The 24,655-nt window shown below is 39.3% G+C and overlaps 5 protein-coding genes across 12 annotated transcripts in view; 3 read left to right on the top strand and 2 right to left on the bottom strand.

Annotated features, from left to right (window-relative positions):
• Positions 1-827: 827 nt before the first annotated feature.
• Positions 828-4,367, bottom strand: alg10 (ALG10 alpha-1,2-mannosyltransferase). Of its 2 annotated transcripts, XM_040144724.1 has the most exons (4): positions 4,006-4,367; positions 2,568-2,765; positions 1,597-2,483; positions 828-1,507 (listed from the first exon to the last, which is right to left on the bottom strand). In XM_040144724.1, exons 1-4 carry the CDS (start codon positions 4,168-4,170, stop codon positions 1,471-1,473), a joined length of 1,287 nt encoding a protein of 428 aa, XP_040000658.1. In that variant the 5' UTR covers positions 4,171-4,367; the 3' UTR covers positions 828-1,470. The 2 variants fall into 2 exon arrangements, with proteins under 2 accessions (XP_040000658.1, XP_040000652.1); XM_040144718.1 differs by having other exon boundaries at positions 828-2,483.
• A 197-nt stretch (positions 4,368-4,564) lies between these two features.
• tprkb (Tp53rk binding protein) lies at positions 4,565-8,316 on the top strand. Its single transcript, XM_040144769.1, has 4 exons — positions 4,565-4,806; positions 4,983-5,105; positions 6,182-6,358; positions 8,117-8,316. The coding sequence occupies exons 1-4, from the start codon at positions 4,666-4,668 to the stop codon at positions 8,201-8,203; spliced, it is 528 nt and encodes a 175-aa protein (XP_040000703.1). The 5' UTR covers positions 4,565-4,665; the 3' UTR covers positions 8,204-8,316.
• A 645-nt stretch (positions 8,317-8,961) lies between these two features.
• On the bottom strand, positions 8,962-12,183 carry srr (serine racemase). The gene is made up of 7 exons (XM_040144764.1): positions 12,058-12,183; positions 11,436-11,613; positions 11,152-11,333; positions 10,466-10,596; positions 10,075-10,223; positions 9,886-9,975; positions 8,962-9,557 (listed from the first exon to the last, which is right to left on the bottom strand). Exons 2-7 carry the CDS (start codon positions 11,611-11,613, stop codon positions 9,316-9,318), a joined length of 972 nt encoding a protein of 323 aa, XP_040000698.1. The 5' UTR covers positions 12,058-12,183; the 3' UTR covers positions 8,962-9,315.
• Positions 12,155-17,879, top strand: trmu (tRNA 5-methylaminomethyl-2-thiouridylate methyltransferase). Of its 3 annotated transcripts, none has more exons than XM_040144734.1 (11): positions 12,157-12,394; positions 12,596-12,761; positions 12,900-13,006; positions 13,215-13,337; positions 13,459-13,631; positions 13,808-13,861; positions 13,993-14,059; positions 14,188-14,288; positions 14,788-14,932; positions 15,914-15,996; positions 16,175-17,878. In XM_040144734.1, the coding sequence occupies exons 1-11, from the start codon at positions 12,313-12,315 to the stop codon at positions 16,322-16,324; spliced, it is 1,251 nt and encodes a 416-aa protein (XP_040000668.1). In that variant the 5' UTR covers positions 12,157-12,312; the 3' UTR covers positions 16,325-17,878. The 3 variants fall into 3 exon arrangements, with proteins under 3 accessions (XP_040000685.1, XP_040000668.1, XP_040000677.1); XM_040144743.1 differs by having other exon boundaries at positions 12,311-12,434; positions 16,175-17,879; XM_040144751.1 differs by lacking the exon at positions 15,914-15,996 and having other exon boundaries at positions 12,155-12,394; positions 16,175-16,239.
• Positions 17,880-20,046: 2,167 nt separating this feature from the next.
• Positions 20,047-24,655, top strand: part of celsr1a (cadherin EGF LAG seven-pass G-type receptor 1a) — a 103,358-nt gene continuing 98,749 nt past the window's right edge. For all 5 annotated transcript variants that reach the window (XM_040149064.1, XM_040149055.1, XM_040149081.1 and 2 more), the window contains exon 1: positions 20,047-23,753. In XM_040149064.1, the coding sequence (XP_040004998.1) occupies positions 20,195-23,753 (3,559 nt within the window). In that variant the 5' untranslated portion in view covers positions 20,047-20,194. The remainder of the gene's footprint in view (positions 23,754-24,655) is intronic.

The raw sequence follows: 24,655 nt of genomic DNA, 5'->3' as shown, positions 1-24,655 counted from the left end.
AACATAAGCAACAGACAAATGAAGCAAACACAGACACATTAACAAAACTCAGATAGAAGCAAAAAACAAAAGATAAAAGTAAGTTATCGAACATTTTTTTCCAAAATGGGTTTTCCATTTGTTCTGAATTAACTGACATGATGAATTAAACTGAAAGAATTACTCAATTTCACATTAAGATTTGACTGAATTTCCTCACCTCAACTCATCCTAGAAAGTCTCAAACCAAGGCTGTAACCTTTGTCTTATTGTGATTAAGATCAACTTAAATTAATTAATTGAACAGAAATTAAACCACAAAGTATAAAAAATTAAGCATTGTGACACACAAACATCTAAATAAACACATTTCTGAATGACCTCTGGTGGATCCTTATGGTTTGGCAAAATAAAAATCAAGGTAAAAATGGAAAACTCATGTTCAATTTAGTCCCATTATTATAAAGTTCTTTGATAGTCAAGTGTGTTCTTCACTGGCAAAAGGCAAAAATCTCAGTCATTACAAAAAAGAATCAAGACGTTTTACAATTCACGCTCTCTCGCTCTCTATATGAGATATATATAATATATATATATTATATATATAATATATATATATATAATATATATAATATATAATATATATAATATATAATAAATATATATATATATATAATATATATAATAAATATATATAATATAATATATATAATAAATATATATAATATAATATATATAATATATATATATATATATATATATATATATATATATATATATATAAATATAATATATATATAAATATATATATAATATATAAAATATACAATATTATATAATTTCACAGAGCTGCATACAGAATTGACATTTACATTTATTTATTTTTTCCACTCTCGATCACAAAGTGTTCAGGTACAGTTTAAACAACTTTTATGTACAGTAAATTCAGACCTGTGCCAATGATTTTACAATACTGATACCACCACTGTATTGTTTAAGCCCGAAACTTTGAATGTTCTCGATCATTTTCATGTAATTGTGAACTGATTCAGTGAATTGACAGCACTTCTGTAAGGTTTGTAGCCTTTGTCAACGAAAACTAAACACATCATAACCTTTACATATGACTCAGTGTTCCAGGGTTTTTCAGTAATTTTCACTGTTAAAGCTAGTAATATCGGTTCTCAGTATAAGCTTTAGAAGTCCCTATACATTATACCAAACGCCAGTTGGTTACACTGTACAGAAATTAAATTAATATATGAGCTGTTTTTGTCTGTTACCGAGATGTAACAGAGGCTTTGCTTTGAATTTTGAGATCTCACATGTGCTGTGCTTCTCTATAAAGTAGCACTGGGAAAATTCTTTGATCTAATCGGTATTTGAGCCCAGTAACTTCTGATATCTGATACCAGCAAAACTACTTTGCTTGCCTCTTTTGTTCACCACATGAACCTCTGTCTGGCTGTGCTTTCTGGCCAGTGGAAAGTCTTATTGATGAAGATGTAAATTGTGGCAGTGTTGACCGCTGTGTAAAGGAGAAACTCCACAATGAGTCTGGGAAAAGAGGGGAGAGGCATGTGCAGGCGATACATCAGGTAGGGAACAATAAAGTACCTGAACTCCAGCAGCTCCTGGGGGACCGTGGAAGCCAGGACGCATGTCAGGAAAGCAAAACTCCAGAAGAGCGAGCGGGACTTGAAGGAGTCAAGAAAATTCCACGCAGCAAACACGTATGCTGGGACATGAAGGAAGCGCACCAGCTCGTGCCTCTGGAAAAGCTTTTTCCACACGTAGAAGGGAAAATGGCGGTTATCTGCCAGCAGGTACTTGTGGACAAAGGTGAACTTCCACACTAGGAACAAGGAGACACCGGTGACAATAAGGTAGAGAGAAGGCTGTTTTTTCAGAGCCTGCAGGAAGCGGAGGACGCGGTGGTAACAAAGTGAGACAGGGGCGGAGAAGAAGAGGGTGAAGGAGAAGAAGTAGAACAATTGAGGAAAGTTGAGGCAAGCCTTGTGGCTCGTCCTGTCACCCACCACTATCCCATCATTCAGAACCATGAACACCAGGAAACCAACGCCGACCACTGCATAAGGCCAAGCCACCGACAGCACTGCCTTCACATGAATGGGTGAGGTGAGGAACTCTACGGTGAAAAACATTATTTTCCTAGCTCCGCTGAAAGACAGAGTAACTTGGGATGGAGGAGACTTCTCATCTCTCTTTTTTGTATGCTCCACCCTCCAGGATTCATCCATTTTGGCAGCCACTACAGTGCCTGCACAGAAGGCCAACCAGATGATGTTGGTCTGGCGGAAGAGCACAGAGCAGACGCCAAGGAGTGCTGAGGCCTTGTGGCAGCCGTAAAGTGTCATGAGGTAGGTGAAGAGGATGAAGAAAGTAGAACCAGCGTCGGTATAGTAGAGGAAGTTGAAGAAATAGAGCACAGGGAAGGTGGACAGAGACAGTGCTGATAGGATCCGGCGTGGGGTTGTTCGTGTCTGGGAGAGAAGAAACGTGATATCAGAAAACAAGAAAATGACAAACGAGATCATTCATGCATGATAATCATTCTCTGGTCTTACCTTCTCCCTGAGGTGCAGCTTGCAGATGAGCAGATAGAGCAGGTAAAGGTTGCCGCAGTTGAAGAGCAGGTTGATGAAACGTAGCATGGCCGTGGAACACACCACCTCACCTGTCAGGTCAGCGAGCCACACCACCGGCTTGATGACCCCCACAGAGATGAGGTAAAGGCCTGGGAGAGTGGTGATCATTGGGTCCCACTGCACAAGGATCGTCAACATGTTAAAGGGGCACTCCACCCATTTTACACATTAAGATAAGTTTACCTGTCACATAAAAACAGTTGTATAATGTCTTCTGTAGCGCTGTAGGATCTGTAGGCCTGAGAAAGGAACCCTGATGACATCACTATGATGTCATCAGGGTTCCTTTCCTTATTTTGGATTGAGCTTGGAGATGACAAATTCATTGGGCAATGAGGATATAGTGACAGAAACTGTCAAGTTACATCATGGGAAATCCAGGATCCAGCATTCTTTGGAGCTTGAACTATACTAAAGACTAAAAGTCATGATATCTCAGCTTCTGGTGGTTCAGTTTTGAAGATTTTTTTTTTTTTTTTTTAAATCTGTCTCCTGCAACTTTATGAAACTGCAATACTAATTCACTGAAGTGCCTCTTTAAGTTTAGTCATGACACAGAGAAAGGAACAATGTTTTAGCCCATTTACTACAAATTGCATTTACTTTACATTTCATCTATTGCATTGCCAAAGTGTATCTCGTATCTCTCATTAGATTTTAATGTACATAACATTTACTGTGCTGTATGCGAAGGTTGTAAATTTATCGTGTGTTCTCTATGATATGTGTGAACTATTCTATGCTGCCACGCAGCCAGACTTTCTGGCCAAGTCAAAGGCATAATAAATAAATAAGTAGTATGCTTTCGTATCCTTCAGACAGATGTTGCTTTCAGTTCACTAAAGTACAATATAAATATCTGGCTCACAATCGACTCCACTTTCAGTTGCATTACAATAAAATGCTTTTATAACTTTGTTAAAAATAAAAATAGACAAACGAATGTCCACTGTTATGATAACCTAAATCAAGTGATGCAAACTTCCTGTTTTCACACCACACTGAAACGAATTACACGCTGCCCGAGAGGTAAGGTTGAAACTATAGTATGTTTTGAAAAATGGTTATTAGTAATGTAAGGTTTCCGAGATTAGTTTTTTTTAAAGAAAAAGCTTTAAACATGAAAAAAGCCGATATGATCCTCCACTTCCCTACAATCTTGTGTTTGATAAAGAGAGCCCGCATGGAAACCATAACACTTTTAGGAACATAACCCCCACTAATGTCATAGTTTATATCCGAAATGGAGATTAAAAACTCTGTAAGCTGCCACAACATTATAAATCACGAGAGTTCCGCTGTTATCTAACCTTAATCCGCTGAACAATGACGGACTCGCTTTAGAAAGCCACTTTACCTCGTTGAATTTTCCATAGCAATATTTCTGAGCCTGTGGGACATGGAAAATCTCGTCCATGTACGGCTCCCTCTGCTCCCGAGTGACTCTGGAGAACAGCAGGCAGGATACCAAAAAGTTGGTGCTGCAGAGAGCAGTGAAGATGTAGCCTTCAAATTTCTCCATGTCTGACGACGACACCGAATGTAAAGGTAAATGCAGTCCAAAGCTAGCTGTTGCAATGTTATGTAAAACGCATAACGACAAAATTTTCTTATTAAAATCAATACACAGCCTCAATTCAGGCGGAAACTGGTTGAAGTCTGTCCTATATTTACAAAAGGAAGAATTTTAATTTTTGACAGCTAGCGGTCCGCTGCGGAAACACGTTCGGTACGAAAACTCTTATATAACTATTAGTTCCTAGGTTGGGTTGCGCTAAACAGTTTAGCATAATACCTCTATCATATAGTAAATAACATAAACATCCATATGGATAATTTTAAAAGACAATGCTTTAAAATGTCGTTTTATTCTTTTTTTGGAACTTTTTCCCCTAAAGAGGAAACTTCCTGTCGAGCGGTGTCACCGTGTTATGGTTCCCACTGAGTTCTCACGTAAAGGGCGGTGAAAACTGCTTATTAACTGTAGTTTTCTCATATTTTGTCACACATTTTTAGCATGTATCTAACGCAGGAGCTAGAGCTTTTCCCCGACCACAGAGTGACTCAAATACTTTTCAAAGAGGTCAAAAATGCCGCAGAATTGAAACAAAGTGCCGTGGCGGGTAAAATAAATGGTGCCTTGATCAACCCTACAATGGTACGATGCTTTGTAATTAGCTTTAGCAGCGATTTATGAAACAGTTATTTATTATATAATTATTTTTATATATATGTATTAGCTTACTGTAATTTATTTCTGCATAAAAGAAAACGTTCAATGACCATTCCTAGTCGTCATTTAATTCCCCATCGGATTTTCTTTTTCATTTACAGCTGGTCAATCCTTTCCAAGTGCTGGTATCTGCCAATAAAGCTGTTCACTTCCAGAAAATTGGAAAAATGAAGACAAGAAGTCTATACTCAGAGATTATCTTCAACCTGTCACCTACTAATAATGTAAGTAAAATAAACTAGACATTTGTTATGATGCCTGTGCAATCACAAGAAATATTGTGTCCCACTTCAGTTGTCAGTAGCATCCCCGTTTTATTTTTCTGAAAAGTTCCCTTTTTGCTCAAAAAACAGTAGCCAACCTTTGTTATTTAAGGGAAACAGGAATATTTGTTATGTCTTGGGACCCTAGCTCTCTTGCCTAGTATTAACACACACTGTTGGTTATCTAGAAATTGAAGCTTATTCTTTTGTTGCACACAATATACATCAATCTGTAACTTCCTCTAGATAGAAACATCAGATAAATGCATGGATGGATTATGCAACAATGTGCCCTGGGCACAAACATGTAAAAGATCCCCAATCCCTCCTACATAAAAGCAAGACACTCAGACTTAAAGAGACACAAACGTTGTTTGAAGTCTATTCATTTTGTCTCTCTTTGTGAGTGTTTTCCATCTCCCTTGACTACAAACATTATGTTTTGTCTGTCTTCCGTTGTTTTGTCTCTCTTTGTGATCATTTTGTGTCTCCTTCGTTGTTTTCCATCTCTCTGTAGTTGTCTGTATGGTCATTTAGTCTCTTTGTAGTTGTTTTGCAACTCTTTATAATCATTTTGTGTCTCTGTAGTCATTTTGTGTATCTTTGTGGTCGTTTTGTGTCTCTTTGTAGTCATTTTGTTTCACTTTGTAGTCGTTTTGTGTGTCTTTCAGCTCATTTTGTTTCTCTTCGTGGTTTTGCGTCTATTTGTAGTCACCTTTGTGGTCATTTTGTGTCTCTTTGTAGTTGTTTTGCATCTATTTGTAATCATTTTTTGTCTATTTCAGCTCATTTTGGTTTTTTTGGTCGTTATCTTTGTGGTCATTTTGTCTCCATTTATAGTTAATATTTTCTCTGTGTAGGCATTTTGTGTAACTTTTTAGTTGTTTGTGTAGTCAAGAAATGTTACGTCACTTCAAACAGAGGCTATGGTCCAGTGTCCATGCCTGGTAGGCTGTTTAGTAACCCATCCATGGACAAATGTCCATGTAAACTCTGAAAATCACAACTGTATATTTTTTATGCCCTCGATAATACAGATCTCAGAGGCCTTCAAAAGGTTTGGGATCTCAGACGGCGATGACTCTGTAATGGTGGTCGTTGTTCACAACAAAGACGAGTCGCAGCTTCTCACAGACATCGCAGCCAAGGTGGATGGACGGCAGGTTCCAGTGGAAGATGTTTCCTTGCTGTCAGACCCTGCAAAGATCAAAAAGGTTCCCCATCAATGCTTAATTCATCTGACTCATCCCATACCATATTGACTAATACCTGCATCTGTGTGTTTTTTACAAGACAATTATTTTAGCCAACCATAGATGGTATATAATGTAGACTACCGCTCAAAAGTTTGGGGTCGCCCAGGAAATTTCCTATTCTTCATGAAAACTCATACTTTTATTCATCAAATAAGTTGAAAAGTGAATAGGAAATATAGTCAAGACATCAATAATGTTAGAAATGCTGAATTTTCCATTGACTCAATTTTGTCCTTCAAACTTTACTTTCATTAAAGAATCGTCCATTTGCTGCAATCACAGCTGTTCCCTCAACAGCTCAATAGGGTTGAGATCCGGTGACTGCTCTGGCTACTCCATTATAGAGAGAATACCAGGTCACTGCATCTTTTCTAATTAGTTAGTGGATACTTCTGAGCTTTGCTTTTGGTCACTCTCTTGTAGGACGAAATTGGGGCAGGGGTATGGTATGGCTTTGCAAAATGGAGTGATAGCCTTCCTTGTTCAAGATCCCTTTTATCCTGTACAAATCTTCCACTTTACCACCATCAAAAAATCACATTTCCTCCGCCATGCTTGACAGGTACTCCTCCAGCATCCTTTAATTTTTTCTTTTTGATTTTGATTCTTTTTGATTCACACTTCAAACTCAGATTCATCTGTCCATAAGACTTTTTCCAGTCTTCCTCTGTTCAATGTCTGTGCCCATCTTAATCTTTTCCTTTTACTGGCCGGTCTCAGATATAGCATTTTCTTTGCAACTCTGCCTAAAAGACCAGCATTCTAGAGTTGCCTCTTCACTGTTGACATTGAGACTGGTGTTTTGCCGGTACCATTTAATGAAGCTGTCAGTTGAGGACCTGTAAAGCATCTGTTTCTAAAACTAGAGACTCTAATGTACTTGTCCTCTTGCTTGGTTGTGCACTGGGCCTTCCCACTTCTCTTTTCTATTCTGATTAGGGCCAGTTTGTGCTGTTCTGTGAAGGCAGTAGTACACACCGTTGTATGAACTCTTCAGTTTGTTGGCAATTTTTGCATGGGACAGCCAACGTTAATTAGAACAAGAATACTCTGAGTTTCATAAGATTTTGAGACTGTATTCGAACACACCCTGATGCTCAAGACACTCAACTAGCCAAATGTATTGCTTCTTTAATCAGCAGTTTTTAACTGTGCTAGCATAATTGCACAAGGGTTTTTCTAATGATCAATAAACCTTTTAACATGATAAACTTGCATTAGGTAACACAATGTGCCACTGGAACACAGGAGTGATGGTTGCTGAAATTCGGCCTCTGTAGGCCTTTGTACATATTCCATTAAAAATCATTGATTTATGATTGATTCTATCAATCATTAATATTCATTTACAACTTTTCTAATCAATTGAATGTTATTTTAATTGAAAACAACTGTGCTTTTCTTTCAAAAATAAGGAAATATCTAAGTAACCCCAAACTTTTGAGTGGTAATGTATATACTGTACATCACAGATGCAGTATATATAGACTCTTAGTTCTCTGCATGTGTTATTATTAACTGTTAATTAAATAGGACATCTGAGATACAGATTGCAAATGATAAGTTATAGCATAAGTTATTGAACGTTTCATTCCAAAATGGGTTTTCTACTTTTTTTAAAATAACTGACACATGCATTTATTGACCAAATTGTTACTTGATAGATTTTGGGAGCATTTTGAAAAAATCTTATTCACTTTTTTGTCTCCATTTTAGCTGTATAAAGTCACTCCCCAAGAGGAGAAGTGTGGGACTCTACTGGATGCAGTTGTATGCAGAATGGCCACCAAGGATGTCATGTAGCTACAACAAGAAAATAAGACCAAAAAACAAATTTTCTTATGGAACACCTGTCGCATTTTTCCCATATGAGATGTTAAAATGGGTTTTTCATTAATAATGTTATTCCAACATTGTCCTTCTTTCACTCAGTGCAAACTCAAATCTGTGTCATATATGGAAAAAGTCTCAGTCACCCAGCTGAGCTAAATATATCTTATAAGTCTTTTCATGAACATGTTTCTTTTCCTGCTTATTTTATTTTTCTATGTCATGGTTAGACAGTGACATGCGAAAAGAAGTGTGGGAGGTAGTTAGAGAAGTTACAGCATATTATTTAGCATCAGCATGAGCTCCTACAGCAACTTTCCATGCTTCTCATTCCTTTGAAACTTTCCATTGAGAGTTATTTTTGTTTCTGAAAGTTGAAGGTATGCTCTGAGAATATTTTTACAGAGGGGGACAGTGATGTAAAGCTGGTCTCATGCCAGCCGTGGTAAATAATGAATGCAAAGCACTCTGGGCCAAATATCAGCTAGGTCTCTAGAGGATTAAAAAAAATACTTCCAAATTCACAGCACTGACATGAAAGATCCACAGTCAAGCCAAATTTCAATCAAACCATGTCAGTGTAAGAAGACAAGAATATTAAATGTACTGATTATCCAACACATTTGGATGCAGCTTTTAACAGAAATATACTAGCTACAGCTGTGTTCTTCCAAATCACCTTGAATGACGATGTTTAATAAACTCTAACATTGAAAAATTTAAGGCTTAACAACATTTGCCTACTCAAAATGAGATCAAGGTGTTTATTAACAGAGACTGCAGTTCCATACACTAAAGAGAACAACATTTCCATTGAAATGAAATATATATTGATTTACTTGAGATTGTGGTACTTTAAATGGTTATCAAGAGACCATTTAAAGTTTGGTCATCGACATTTTGTAATAACTCAAATTATGTAGATAAATAACATTTGATCATAATTCATCTCCACCTCCATCAGAACAAATATGATACAACATAAACTCAATAAGTCATACAGTTTGTCCTTGATTCCTCCCCAGCAGCCATACATTGGCACAATCTTGTCAAAATTAGTCATATAGTAGTTCTAAAGATGTCTGTCAATCTGGGAAGTTGGCAAGCTCGTCTTTTCCGATGTTCCCTCCGCTGAGGACGCACACAACATTCTTTCCCTCCAGCTCAGGTATCTTGTTGTTAACAATGGCAGCGAAGGCAGCAGTGCCCGATGGCTCCACCACGAGTCCAGACCTGAAGAGAGTGGACACCGCCACCTTGATCTCCTCATCAGTCACCAGGACGATCGCCTCCACGTAACGCTGGCACAACTCGTAGGGTAGCCTGCCTGGAACCCAAAGTACAATTTAAGCTGCAACATGGTTTTCAGTGAGACTCTTCCATTCAACAAAAAAAGTAGTCAGTTTTTCAGTTACTAAGAACAAAACACTTCTATTTTCCTCTGTGAACTTGATTTTTGGCAAAATATTATGATCATAAAGGCAAGGAAGTGTATATTCAACTTTGTCTGCTCTTTGCCTCTTTATCAGTTTAGGATAGGTTTGTACTTGCTCTTAAAGTACAAACCCGAGAAAACCAGAGAAAAGAAGTGTGTTCGAATGAACAAAACAAAGCCTTGGTGATCAAATTTGGCCACAAAATGTTTGGCATTGTACCTGCAAAAGGTGGTGCAAGACCTGAGGCAATGCTCTTGGTGTCCATGCCCACTGGTTTCTTCTGAATGAAGCTTTTGTACATGGTGCAGGCTGAGTTTAAACAGAAGCACAAACTCACAACAAATCTAACGTCTATGACTGCATGGATTTTGCAGATGATCCTTTTATCAGCTGTAGGTGAGTTTTTACCTCCTTCTGGTTCCACACCATAGATCCTGGTCTTATCACAGCCGGACAGTTTGATGGCAGCAGCTACACTGGCCAGCAGCCCCCCTCCACCACAACACACCACCACCACATCAGGCTCAGGAATCACCTCCAGCACCTCCATACCGAGACTAGATGCACAGATACACACAGGTTTAAATGAACGATAGCTTAGTTTTGCTTTGACATTTTAACTACTGGTACTTTTTAATCATAATGAAATTATTTTTTTAAATTATAAAGAAAAGAGAAAACAGACACCTTTCTGCCATGTCACAATGTCACCTTAGAAAGGTGTATTCACCCTTGAATAACCCCATTTCCTTTATCTAACACATTATGATTGTGTTCCTGTGAATGGAATTTTGTGTACCTGGCATGTCCTGCTATTAGGTCCAGATCATCATATGAGTGCAGGAATGTCATGTTGTTCTCCTGAATGCAGCGGTTTACCACATTCATCAGGCTGAAGGTGGAAACTCGCTCCACCTCCACCCCGAAACTCTGAGGATGAGAATAACTGTCCCTTTCATGACTGAAGAAATATGTCAGAAAATAAAACAATCCATATGAAAATTGGTATTAAAAGTGTCTTAAGTGGGTGTGATGCCAATTTATGACTTGGAAAAATGTCTGTAGTAAGAAAGATCCATTTCAGTTGTGACATTTTCTGTATGGAGTGTTTTAAAAATTGAGGTCTACTATGTAAAATGTAACCAAGGTGAAATTTTAATGCTTTGTATGTCTTGTACGGCTCGCAATTTAGATACCATGCATGTCATTTAATTGCTTTGCATGTTTGGCAGCAATCTGCGTTTAGGAATATAAAACAAAACCTTGCTCCATTTAATGATGCCAGATATATTTTTGGAAGATTTAGCACATGTTGACAAAACACATCTTTAAATGTAATATCTGAGTCCTTGCTTTGACCTATTAGTACTAGTGATTTGTCTTTAGGTTCGTGTAAAAGAAGAATTAATCTGAGACTCTTCGTGTTTAATCATGTTGGTCAAGGCTTGTGTCTGTTATTCAGTATGTCAGCAGACGACCACTGACCTGTATGAGGATGGATCTGGACATTGGGGCAGTTTTGGGCATAACCACCTTGCCCCTTGACCCATAGTGTTTTGAGGCGTACGCAAATGACTTCCCATAGTTTCCTGCAGACATGGTGACAAAATGACCACCCTTTGATATTCTGGCAAACTGATTGGCCACTCCTCTGATCTTAAAGGAACCTGTCAATCAGAAACATGTGGACATGTCACCAAATCAGTTCAGAACTGCAAGACATTTCAGCATGCGATCCTCATAACTGAATCAAAGTGATTTCCTCCAACCAGTTCTCTGCATGTTTTCCAGTTTGATGTGGATGTTACAGCTGATATTGAGAGGCAGGGTGGTCTGGCACCAGGGGATCATGGGAGTGTTGATGACACCCAGGGGGCTGCTCCTCACTGTCTCCCTGGCTTTTCTCAGCAGGTCCAGGGTGACAGCATCTGCAGACACCTCACTCATCTTTGTCAGAAACACACAAATATCAGGAATACATTGTGTAGCCATCATTTTAGACGGATAAAAAAACATGCATTTCAGAACTTAATGGGCTTAATCATAAAAATAATAAGTAGTGTAATTTGTTTAGTTACAGCAGTAGTTTTTATGTATTATTTTTTATAGGATTTCACATCTGCCCTGACCACTATTCTAACACTCAATAGTCTCTTGTACAAAATAGGAATAATATTTTAAATACTTATGGTATATAATTAGCCAGCTATAATTTAAGGATTTTAGTAATTTAATTTAATTTAATTTATCTTTGCAGATAATATACGTGAGCAGTCCAACATATAACGAAAAGCTAATGAACGTTTACTTACAAAGTCTACTTTTTTAAATTAGAGTCGTTAAATTAACCAAAAACATATCTTTAGTATGTTTGGTTTATTTTCCACTGACCTTATAATTTGTTAGGATTTTCCTTTTTCTTTTGTTTACTCTAAAAAAAAGTGACAGCCCTGTGATGTTGCAGTGTTACAACATCTGCGGCTGCCATCAGCGTAACGCTTCCGGTTTGAGTTGTCTTTCTACACGGACATTATTATGAAACGGACCGCGAACATGGCGGTTCCTCTTGGTGGCAATGGAGCACAGTTATCTAACTTTACATAGTAAAAGTACAAAAACAGTATTCATTGAAAGAATTTCGATTTCATGGCGTTTGTAAGGCATGTCGTGTGCGCCATGTCTGGCGGTGTGGACAGCTCCGTCGCTGCGTTGTTACTGAAAAGAAGAGGTGAGAAAAAAATGACAACTGCACAGAAACTCACCTGAAGGTAATTGTTAATGTAGAAAGGTTAGATAAAGAATAAGAAAAAAGGTCAGAAATTCAGATATTTATTTTTTTCCGAATTGTAAAATGCAACACACGTTCTGCTTCTGTGGCCAAATGTGCAAGCATAGTCACACATTCCACTGTTTTGTCTTTCATGTGAAGGCTTTAGTGTAACAGGGGTTTTTATGAAGAACTGGGACTCTCTGGATGAAAGTGGGGTGTGTACTACAGAGAAGGATTGTGAGGATGCCTACAGAGTGTGTCAGATCCTGGACATCCCCTTCCATCAAGTTTCCTATGTCAAAGAGTACTGGCATTATGTTTTTAGGTATTTGTGTCTATCATGCTCAAATTATGGGCCTCTTTATTATAATTATAATAATTATTGTTATTATTATTGTTGTTGTTGTTGTTGTTCTTGTTCTTGTTGTTTGTAAATGTCACATCTCTCTTGTTGAATTTGCAGTAATCTGTTGAAGGAGTACGAGAAGGGAAGGACACCGAACCCAGATATACTATGCAACAAGCACATCAAATTCAACCATTTCCACAAGTATGCCATCAACACTCTGGGTATGTTGTTGTCATAATGATCATACACTGATTCTCTGCTGTTTAACATTTGTTCAACTTGTTTATTTCTTTTAACTGGAAAGCAGTGCGTAGTAGTTTGAAATATGAGGACTGAATTCAAATGATTGCCTGCCACCAAGTGTCAAACACAATCCAAAACTCTTGTTAAATAAGACTTTTAATTAGAGTTGTGCTGCTGTTCATTTAGGTGCTGATGCCATGGCAACAGGCCACTACGCCAGGACGTCACAGGAAGACGAAGATGTTTTCAAACAGAAACATGTAGCTCCGCCTACCACACTCTTCAGAGATCGATTTGAGATCAGAAATCGTAAGTGTTTGACTCTTCTGTCCTAGTTTAATCTTGGCAGTGAAATTGTACCACAGCGCTGGCTTTAAGGTCAGATCCTCTAACTGTCTCGACAATTTGTTTTCGGTCTTCCCTTTACAAGCGGTGAGGTTGTACAAAGGAGCAGATCTCCTCAAAGACCAAACCTTCTTCCTCAGTCAGATCTCTCAGGATTCCTTGCGACAAACCATGTTCCCACTTGCTGGACTCACCAAAGAGTTTGTTAAAAAGATTGCTGCTGAGGCAGGGCTTCACCATGTTCTGAAGAAGAAAGAGGTACACAGACAACAAATAATGTTAGAAAATAAGAAGAATTTAATTCATGTTTATATTACATCAGGAGAGCATGAATAGATATGTTTTTAAATCACATTGTATGCTAACAGTAAACTATGAATTTGAAGGAATAATTGCAACTTGTGACTTATCTGAATGTATTCATGTGTTTTCAGAGCATGGGCATTTGCTTCATTGGAGAGAGAAACTTTGAAAACTTCATTTTGGAGGTGAGAAAATCAAAATTCATATTTGTTCCACATTACAATTTGGCTTGTTTTCTTAGTTTTTCTGTTTCATTTCTTTGTGGGTTTTTTTTATTTTATTATTTTTTTTATTTTTATTTTTTCACTGTTTTCAGTATCTAGAAGCTAAACCAGGTAACTTTGTCTCCATTGAGGACGGGACAGTAATGGGAACACACAAAGGTATTGTTTGTCCTTCAGAGATTTTCAAATTGTGAACATTTCTTCCAAAATTAAGACTAGTGTGTCACTATTCTGTTAACAGAGTTCTTACTATCTCGATTTTTTGCTGATTGTCTGTGTCCATGCAGGCTGGTTCACTCTGACACTGGGCCAGAGGGCGAGGATAGGAGGGCAGAGAGACGCCTGGTTTGTTGTGGACAAAGACATTGCAACAGGGGATGTATTTGTGGTGAGAAAGTCTATCTCTGTTGTTAAAGTGGAAGTATCTTCCTTGCTTTCTGTTCCAGCCTCCTTTTAAGACTACACAATATGTCCTGATTTACATTGGATAGATGCTTCTCCTAGTGCCATTTTCAGATTTCTTCCATTGATTTTCAGACACAACATGCATTTTTGTGTAATTTTTTTTTTCTCTTCTAACACATTTATCTAAGCCAGTGTATGTTGTGTTGTCTATTTCCCAATCCTAAGCACTATTTAATGCTGCATTAATAAAATAACATTAAATATAAAATATCTTATACCCATTAATCTCATAAGGAGCCAGCATATCGATTGTTACATCATAGTGCTTTGTGTTGATTTTCACTTGAAGAAAATGATCAATAATATTTAGGATCTTCATTTATTTTCCTCACTTTTCAAAGTTTTATTTTAAGTCGAGTCATTCATTAATTGGAAAAAACTTTCCTGTTCCTTACTTCCTTAAATCTTGTGTGAAACCTCAGGCTCCAACGACCAATCACCCAGCTCTTTTCCGTGACACAGTGCGGACAGATCGCTTCCACTGGCTAACAGTGGACCCGCCTGCTGAATTAGCCAGGACCGAGATGATGGAGTGTCACTTCCGCTTCATCCACCAGATGCCGCTCAGTGAGTTTTGTGTGGTCAGGGCCTTTAGACAGTGGTGCAGTTACATTGAGTACATTTACTCAATTGCTGTACCTAAGCACACATCTGTGGTACTCTTACTTTACTTAAGTATTTTCTTTTCATTAAACTTTATACTTCTACTATACTACATTTCAGAGAGAAATGTGGTACTTTTAACTTCACTACAGTTATTTGAGAGCTTAACTTATTAGTTACTTTACAAATGAGGATTTTTGCATACAGAATATACGAGGAGCTTATAAAATATGACGCTTTGGTATAAACTAAACTCCCTTACAGTATATATAGTTAGAGCTGAAACCATTAGTTGATTGACAGAAAATAAATGGCAACTATTTTAATTTTTTCAATGTGAAAGTGCAAAACATTTTATGATTCCAGCTTCTCAAATGTGAGGATTTGCTTCTTTTCCATAATTTTGACATATAGGTTGGACAAAACAAGCAATGTGAAGGTGTCCCTTTGGGCCCTGTTTAATTGTTATGCATTTGTCACCTTATTCAAAATTTTTCCAAACCAAGCAATCAATTGATTAATCGAGAAAACCGTCAGGAGATTAATCCATAAAACAAATAATTATTAATTGCAGTCCTATATAAAATAGTTACAAATTAGTTTCACATCAACCAACTATAACAGTAAAATGCTGGTTATGCATTAATGCATGAGTAATGATAATCTAGTCTTAACAGTCGGGGGCTATTTGTTCTTCATTGAGTACTTTTACTTTAAATAGTTCTAAGTAAGTTTTTATTATTATACTTACATGCTTTTACTTAAGTAACGTTTTCAATACAGGAAGTTTACTTGTAATGGAGTATCTAGTAGTACTTTTATTTAAGTAAAGGATCTGAATACTTTTTCCACCACTGCTGGTAGACTGATCAATAAGGAGAGGTGAAATGCAGGTTAAACATTATTTACTGAACCAAAAAAATACCACTTTTATGTGCTTTCCAGCTCCCTGCACAGTAACTCTGAATATGGATGGCTCTGTATGGATCTCACTCTCACAGCCAGTCAGAGCTCTGACTCCTGGACAGGTAACAGCTAACCTAACCCGTTTTATAGAACACAGTGTAATTTCTAAGGATTATACTGTTACACCAGTTATAATACCAAAAGAGTTAAAAACATACAGTACATACAGTTCATTTGTCTTTAGGAGTATAAGTGCATTTTAGTATTTTTGTTTTTTTTGTCCTGTAATTTCTTTCCCAGTTTGCTGTGCTCTACAAAGGGGACGAGTGTCTGGGCAGTGGGAAGATCACCCAGCTGGGGCCTAGTGAATATACACTCCAGCAGGGTCGAGCACGGTTGATTGAGACCGCGCAGCATAAAGAGCAGCCGACCCCCGAACCAGACATCTGAGATGACCTCACAGCCCAGCCGTAGTGGGAATGCAGTCTGTCTGCTACATTAGGTAGAGCAACCCTGTTCATAGAAAAACGGCTATGTGACCTAATGCCAAATGCCTCTCCTTGAGGCCATATCTGAAGTGGCTGTAAATGGTTGATTTTGTTTTTAAATGCTCAGCTTTGACATCTAAGCAGTATTGATGACACAAGGACAAATGGGTTGATTTCTGTAGTGTTTTCCCCATTTGTCTGCTCGTTGCTAGGATAAAACATCCAAATCCAAGCCAAAGTGTGTTTTGGAGTATAAACTGGAGCTAAAATAAGATGGTTTATTAAGTGACAGTTACCCCATTTTAAAAAGAAGGTATTGATCTAGTATATTTATTTAAGACAAATAAATATATATATGCCGGATGTATTTTCAAAAGAATTTCAATTTAAGAAATACTGAAGGAAAATTGTTGTTATCCTTCGGAGATGGGGTTGCGGTAATAGAAATCGAAATGAAGCTCACCTTTTCAAAAAATAGTCAGCTCTAAAATGTTTCTGTTGATTGAAAACAGTACACAAACTAATGTTTGTAGAGTTTTTCTTTCCAAACAGATGTTATTGTTATGACCTGGTGTGTGTGAAGATGCCTTTCTTTTTAAAGGACAGTGGGTAGTGTTAGCCGTTTAGGGTTGTGGTGGGATTTGATGGTCAGCCATCAAAGGATACATGTGGATTCAGAAATACTGGGCATGACTATGACACAGTTTGTTTGTGGATTCAGACTAATCTGTGAATGAAAAAGACTGTAATATTTTCTTTTATTCGAAATTGGATTCAAACTTCTCTCCCCTCCTTTACCTCTTTTCTGACTGTCTGTCACTCATGTTTACCCTGCCTCAGAGTCAACTGCAAACCTCTACATCTAATGAAATGTTTTTTTTAATGCATTTGTTACGGCATTTACACTCCAGCCACTTCTAGTTTTAGTACTGATGTTGACAGTACATTTGTGATCAGTAATAGTCTATGACTCACAAAACAATGTTTTTTCTTTTATAAATTAAATAAGTGCTTTAGCACTAAAGTAAAAACAAAGTACAGAGTAGTCACTGCAACCTGTGTTTTCTTCTCCAAGTTGAAATTATGTTCAACAGCATGTTGATGGTAAACATAGGATAAATAATTGCCCCAAGAAACCTGCCAAGTTAACAAACAATGCCAATCGAATATGATACCAAAAAAGCGAGTGTGTCAATTATTTTTGCCCTTTTACATGTCAGCCACATTGTGAAAGTTTTTAATTATTCTAAATAATTATTTAATCATTCTAAATAATTAACAATGAAATAGTTAAAGTTGTTATTCCTCAACTCTTTTATAATGTTTATTGATTCCTTGTTTTGAAATATAAAATTTCAAGTGCCTTTTTTTCTTCAGGTGGCATTGTTGTTGTAGGTTATGGAAAATGAATTCTTCCTAAACTATTAACTGTAAATATTTGACCATTTACAAACAAGTGAATAAACCTAATAAGTATGTGTTTACTTGTTTTTGTTGCCTTGTATACCTAAATATTGTGCCTAGTGTCATTATATGCTCACCAAGCACTTTATTAGGAACACCTCTGCACCTGCTTATCATGCAGCGGATGGGCTACAACAGCAGAAGATTACATCTGGTTCCACTCCTGTCAGTCAATAACAGAAATATGAGGCTCCCCAAAACTGGACAGTTGAAGACTGGAAAATGTAGCTTGGTCTGATGAGTCTGGATTTCTGCTGAGGTACACAGATGGTAGGGTCAGACTTTGGCATCAACAGCATGGATCCATGGACCCTACGTACCTTGTGTCAACGGGCAAGGCTGGTGGCGGTGGTGTAATGGTGTGGGAATAGAATCATTGTTTGAATGCCACAGCCTATTTTAGTATTGTTGCTGACCATGTGCATCACTTTACCGTCTTCTAATGGCTACTCTCAGCATGATAATGCACCATGTCACAAAGCAAAAGTTGTCTCAAACTGGTTTGATGAAGATGACATTGAATTTATTGTACTCCAGTGGCCTTCCCAGTCACCAGATCTGAATTCAATAGACCACCTTTAGGATGTCGTACAACAGGAGATTGGCAGCATGAATGTGCAGTTGACAAATCTGCCGAAATTATGTGATGCAAGTCATGTCAGCATGGAGCAGAATCTCAAAGAAATGTTTCCAACATCTTGTGGAATCCATGCCATGATGAACTGAAGCTGTTGTGAGAGCAGAGGGAGGCCCTATCCAGTGTTAGTATTGTGTTCCTAAATAAAGTCGAAGCTTAGTGTATATCACGGAAAATACATTATGTAGCAGGTGTGCCCTGGTTGTTCTACAAGTACTAATCCACAGGGGGACGCTATTATACAAGATTAATATCCAGGGTGAACCTGTTGTTCTCTAGTCAGCATTGTTTTGCACATACTTTACTACATACTGCATATTTTAATGAATCCTAATAACAGTCATGGTATAGCCTAACTATACAAATCTGACTTCATCATAGTGCCTGTTTTTCTTTTTTTTTTTAAAGTTTCCCTGTTACTCATTTGTCAGCATAAAACTGGTTTTCTTGTGGAGAGAAACAAATGTTATTAGAGTACAGGGGACATAAAGGCTCAAACAACATTAATAACAGTATGAATTTATTTATTTTTTAAAAGGCTTTTTGAAAATACCATTATGCAATGTTTTAAACTGAAAATAAACGTTCCAAAAACGAGATGATGAAAGAGGAAAAATTACTAAATGCGTAATAAAGGTTATCCTCTACTTTCCACTATTCGTTTTTTAAGCTTACCTAGAAGAAGCCATGCTTAGCCTATTTTCTGAGAGATGACTTTTTTTTCCTTTTAATTATTACTGTGAAATGACGATGAAGAAATCTCACCATGAAGAGCACAGTCATATAATTGATTAGCAAAAGTAAATGACTGATAATTTGGTTTATAAAGTTGAAGCATTCGTGTGTTTTGCCGAAAACAGTTATTTGAAAGATGGTGTAATAGTGAAACTTCACCTTTGTGAATTACATCCATAGATGAGTAGCAGCTGATTAATTATGTTAGACTTGTTGGTGACATAGTTGTTGAAAATAATCTCAAAATTCTGTAGCACAGGCTCATTCTCATTCATGTCTACCGGCCAGATGTGAACAGTGGCCCTGCTCACTAGTGGTGCTGAGGTGGCCTGGACCACTATGACACCACTATGAAATTTCAGGGATATTCCCTTCTACGATCTGATACATGATCTGAGCATTGGTGCTCAGATCATGTATATTGGAACTACACCCCTTAGTTAATTTAGGGGGCTGAAAAAATCCAGCATCATTCTCTAAGATTGTGGATTTGACGTCTTAGTTATACTACTTTTTATGTCTTTTCTGTATCTTTTTAATATTCAAGAGTTGTGGAGGGAGCGACACTCATGCAAGCTTTCGGAATTTTACCCAACTGTCATCCTATTGTAATAACAATGCACTTGCGCGCATTGGTCACCCAGTCAGGACCACTTCCTAAATCTCCATGAGAAAAACCCCCTTGAACCCCCCCCCCACCAAAAAAAAGCACCCCCCACACCCGTGAAAGCGTCCCAAAGGGGGAACACAGCAGGTTTATGGTAATAAGCCTCTGAGGAGGAGGAGGAGGAGGCGGAGGAGAGCCACGGAGCCATTTTGTACTCATTTTAAACTCAGTGTGGGTTAACGCAGCCGCTGCGCGCCGTGGATACACTGATACTATGGAAACCAAGCGTCTTTTTCCACGTTAAAATTTCACAATGAGGGATAAAAGTAAAACACGGTGTTGGGAGAAGGAGAGTTAATGCTTTTTTGGAGGACTTGCGGGGAAGTTGAATGGGATTTGGCAGGTCTACAAGCATGGAGTCACCGATGTATTTGATTTGGGTTTGTGTCCTGTTCAACGTGCCGCTTGCGGGAAGTTTGGAGATGCACCTTTCGGAAGCTTTACAGCCTGGCACCCTTTTGGCAAACCTTTCGCTTGGCCCTGGATGGACTTATAAAATTGACAGGACTTTATCCCCCAAGTTCATCCAGAGCTTTTTCCAAGTTGAGGGGCACGATGGGGTTATCCGTCTGTCCCACAAAGTTCAGTGCGCGCATACACCGAGGAACCCAGCGCCTGTTTATTTCAGAACAGGTTCCTCTACATCTGGGGACGTTATTCTGACACAGTTTAATGTGTTTGTCCACAGCCAGGACTGTTTTATTAAATACAAGAGAAAGACAGCATCAGGTAAGCCAGACATTCACATTAAACACCTTTCAAAACTGGAGGCAACTTCCTGCTTACCCGCAGGTAAATTGCTGTTGAATGTCACAGAACTTTTGCCTGCCTTCACGCGGAACATCGCCTTTTTGGACAATGAATGTGTGGGAAAAGACTTGGGTGCAGTGTTCAGGGATGGGGATTTGTTCCTGGCCAGTGACATATGCCTTGAGCACAGAAGACAACCCGAAGTGAACTTGCACTGCGTATTCCACAGCTCTCCAGGCGGCCGACTCTCTGTGCAGCTGAGTTTGACGCTTGTAAAAGTGCCAAAACAACATGGATCCTTATCAGAAAGCGTCCAGAAAAAGTCTGGCAAATTGATCCGCAGGGGAAAGCGACATGTCAACGCGTCTCCCCAGTTCCAGCTCCCCAACTATCAGGTGTCCGTGCCAGAGAATGAGCCTGCGGGCACGCGCGTTATCACTTTAAAGGCTACCGACCCGGATGATGGAGAGGCAGGGAGGCTGGAGTACAGCATGGAAGCATTGTTTGACAGCCGTTCCAATGACTTTTTCTACATTGATTCTCAGACAGGGAGCATAGCAACCATCCAGTCATTAGACAGAGAAGTCAAAGACACCCATGTTTTCAAAGTCACTGTGACTGATAATGGCACCCCAAAAAGATCTGCCACTTCTTACTTAACTGTCACTGTGAGTGACACTAATGATCATAGCCCGGTGTTTGAGCAAACTGAATACCGTGTTAGCATCCGGGAGAATGTAGAAGTGGGCTTTGAAGTGATGACAATCCGGGCCACTGATGGGGACGCGCCGTCCAACGCCAACATGATTTATAAAATTGTGAACAGCGATGGAGTTAACTCTGTGTTTGAAATCGACCCCCGGAACGGCCTGGTGAGGATCAGAGAGCGTCCTGACAGGGAAACCCGGGCCAAGTACCAGCTGATTGTCGAGGCCAACGACCAGGGCAAAGACCCAGGTCCCCGCAGTGCCACCGCCACCGTCCACATCTCGGTGGAGGATGAGAATGATAACTACCCACAGTTTAGTGAGAAGAGGTATGTTGTACAGATCCCAGAGAATGTAGCAGTCAACACCAAAGTCATCCAGGTGGAGGCTACAGACAAAGATGAGGGCAACAACGCCAAAGTCCATTATAGCATCATTAGTGGGAATGTTAAAGGACAGTTCTACATTCACTCTCCAACTGGTGTGATTGATGTCATCAATCCTCTGGACTATGAGATGATTCGAGAGTATAATTTGCGGATTAAGGCTCAGGATGGTGGCAGGCCTCCACTGATAAATGGCACAGGGATGGTGGTGGTGCAAGTGGTGGACGTGAACGATAATGCCCCCATGTTTGTCAGCACACCTTTCCAGGCCACTGTGTTGGAAAATGTAGCCATTGGTTACTCTGTGATCCACATTCAAGCTATTGATGGTGATTCAGGAGAAAATGCTCGTTTGGAATATCGGTTTACTGACACCACGCCTGGTTTTCCATTCATCATCAACAACAGTACAGGCTGGATTACCGTGAGCGATGAGCTTGACAGAGAGACCACTGACTTCTATTCCTTTGGCGTGGAGGCGAGAGATCATGGGATACCTGTGATGTCCTCCTCTGCCAGTGTCAGCATCACGGTTCTTGATGTGAATGACAATGTGCCCACATTTACAGAGAAAATCTACTCGCTGAAAATCAATGAAGATGCTGTTGTGGGAACCAGTGTGCTGACAGTGACAGCCGTGGATAGGGATGTCAACAGTGTTGTGACCTATCAGATCTCCAGTGGCAACACTAGAAACCGCTTTGCCATCACTAGCCAAAGCGGCGGTGGTCTTATAACCTTAGCCCTCCCCTTGGACTACAAGCAGGAACGCCAGTATGTACTGACTGTCACCGCCAGTGATGGAACACGCTATGACACAGCTCAAGTGTTCATCAATGTGACAGACGCCAACACACATAGGCCTGTCTTCCAAAGTGCCAACTACCAGGTGATGCTCAGTGAAGAAAAACCAGTAGGCTCCACTGTGGTGCTGATCAGTGCAGCAGATGAAGACACAGGGGAAAATGCTCGCATCACGTACGTGATGGAAGACAATGTTCCTCAGTTTAGAATTGACCCGGATACAGGTGCCATCACAACACAAATGGAGATTGACTATGAGGACCAGGCATCTTACACATTAGCCATAATAGCCAGAGACAATGGCATACCTCAGAAATCTGACACTACCTATGTGGAGATTATCATCCTTGATGCTAATGATAATGCTCCTCAGTTCCTCAGAGATATGTACCAAGGGACTGTATTTGAAGATGCACCTGTATACACCAGTGTTCTCCAGATCTCTGCTTCAGACAGAGACTCTGGATCGAACGGTAGGTTGAGCTATACGTTTCAGGGTGGCGATGATGGAGAGGGGGATTTTTTCATAGAGCCTTACTCTGGTATCATCAGAACTGCTCGCAAACTGGACCGGGAGAATGTTCCCGTGTATAATCTAAAGGCATTTGCTGTAGATAAGGGGGTTCCACCACTGAAAGCAGCTGTTTCCATTCATGTTGTAGTCCAAGACATAAATGACAATGCTCCAGTGTTTGAGAAGGATGAACTTTTTATTGATGTGGAGGAGAACAGCCCAGTTGGGTCTGTTGTGGCCCGGATTACTGCCGCCGATCCTGACGAGGGCACCAATGCTCAGATCATGTATCAGATCGTAGAAGGAAATATCCCTGAAGTTTTCCAACTGGACATTTTTAATGGAGACCTCACTGCGCTCACAGATCTGGATTATGAGACTAAAACAGAATATGTCATAGTGGTCCAGGCCACCTCAGCACCACTAGTGAGCAGGGCCACTGTTCACATCCGCCTGGTAGACATGAATGACAATGAGCCTGTGCTACAGAATTTTGAGATTATTTTCAACAACTATGTCACCAACAAGTCTAACAGTTTTCCATCAGGAATAATAGGAAAGGTGCCAGCTCACGACCCGGATGTATCGGATAAGCTACGGTACAAGTTTCAGTCTGGAAATGAGCTCCGTCTGCTGCTGTTGAATGAGGACACCGGGGATCTGAGGTTGAGCAGGGACCTGGACAATGACAGGCCCCTGGAAGCCCCCATGACCATTTCCGTGTCAGGTAAAGTGTTGACATCTTTTCTTCTATCATCCCATTTGCAAGCTATTTCTTTTTCTGTAAAGAAATTCTCGCTTTTCATGTCAATTACATGTGTCAGTACATGCTAACAAGCTGATAAATTGTGTTAAAGATGGAAATTTGAGTCACCACGTGATGTATCATTTAACTGCAGAGTCAATGTAGTCAAGGTTTTCGGTTGAATATACACCAAGGGCAGGTTTCAGCTGTAGTGTTGACTGTATGTTCAGCGAGTGTTTGCTGCAGGCTCTATGCAGGATCCGGTTGTGCTGCTTTTGCGCCATTTGAGTGATAAATGCTCTGTGTTCATGTGGTTGGTTGAGGTAATAAAAAGGTGTTATTAGCAGGGCACCCTCATAACTGAGATGCTTTGCTGTTGCAAATATGGGGGTTTCTGTCACAAGTAGGAACTCAAACATACATATAGTGCAAGCATATGCAGAATGACTACCACCCCTTAGAACCTATATGTATGGCCTTCTGTAGGTGTGCTGCAGGGAGGTTGATGAACATCTTGTGGTAAGATGTCTCCCGGGATTTCACAAAAGTAGAATTCACTGCTTTACAAAGTTTTTACACTTGGAACTACACAGGTTTTAAAGAAAAGACAAGTTTTAGATCCAGAATTTTGTTTTGGGGAGGTCTCTGTAACATGGATTTGGATCGGAAGGCTTGTGTGTTCATGCTACAAGGTCATGCAAAAAAGAATTTGTGTCAAGTTTTTTTTTACCACTACAGAAGCAGACTTTGTTCTTTTAAGTTAAAGATTATACAAATGCAAACACTTGGACATTCACACTTAAACTGTCAGGGTAACAACTATGGTACAGGCAAGCACACACACCTTGCAAGAAAGCACTGGGACATTAATCAGGAAGTTGGAC

Source organism: Xiphias gladius, chromosome 2 (assembly GCF_016859285.1).
Source record: "Xiphias gladius isolate SHS-SW01 ecotype Sanya breed wild chromosome 2, ASM1685928v1, whole genome shotgun sequence".
In the NCBI taxonomy this organism is placed as follows: Eukaryota; Metazoa; Chordata; class Actinopteri; order Istiophoriformes; family Xiphiidae; genus Xiphias; species Xiphias gladius.
Note: the sequence above shows the minus strand (reverse complement) of the source record. Positions and strands in the feature narration are given on the sequence as shown.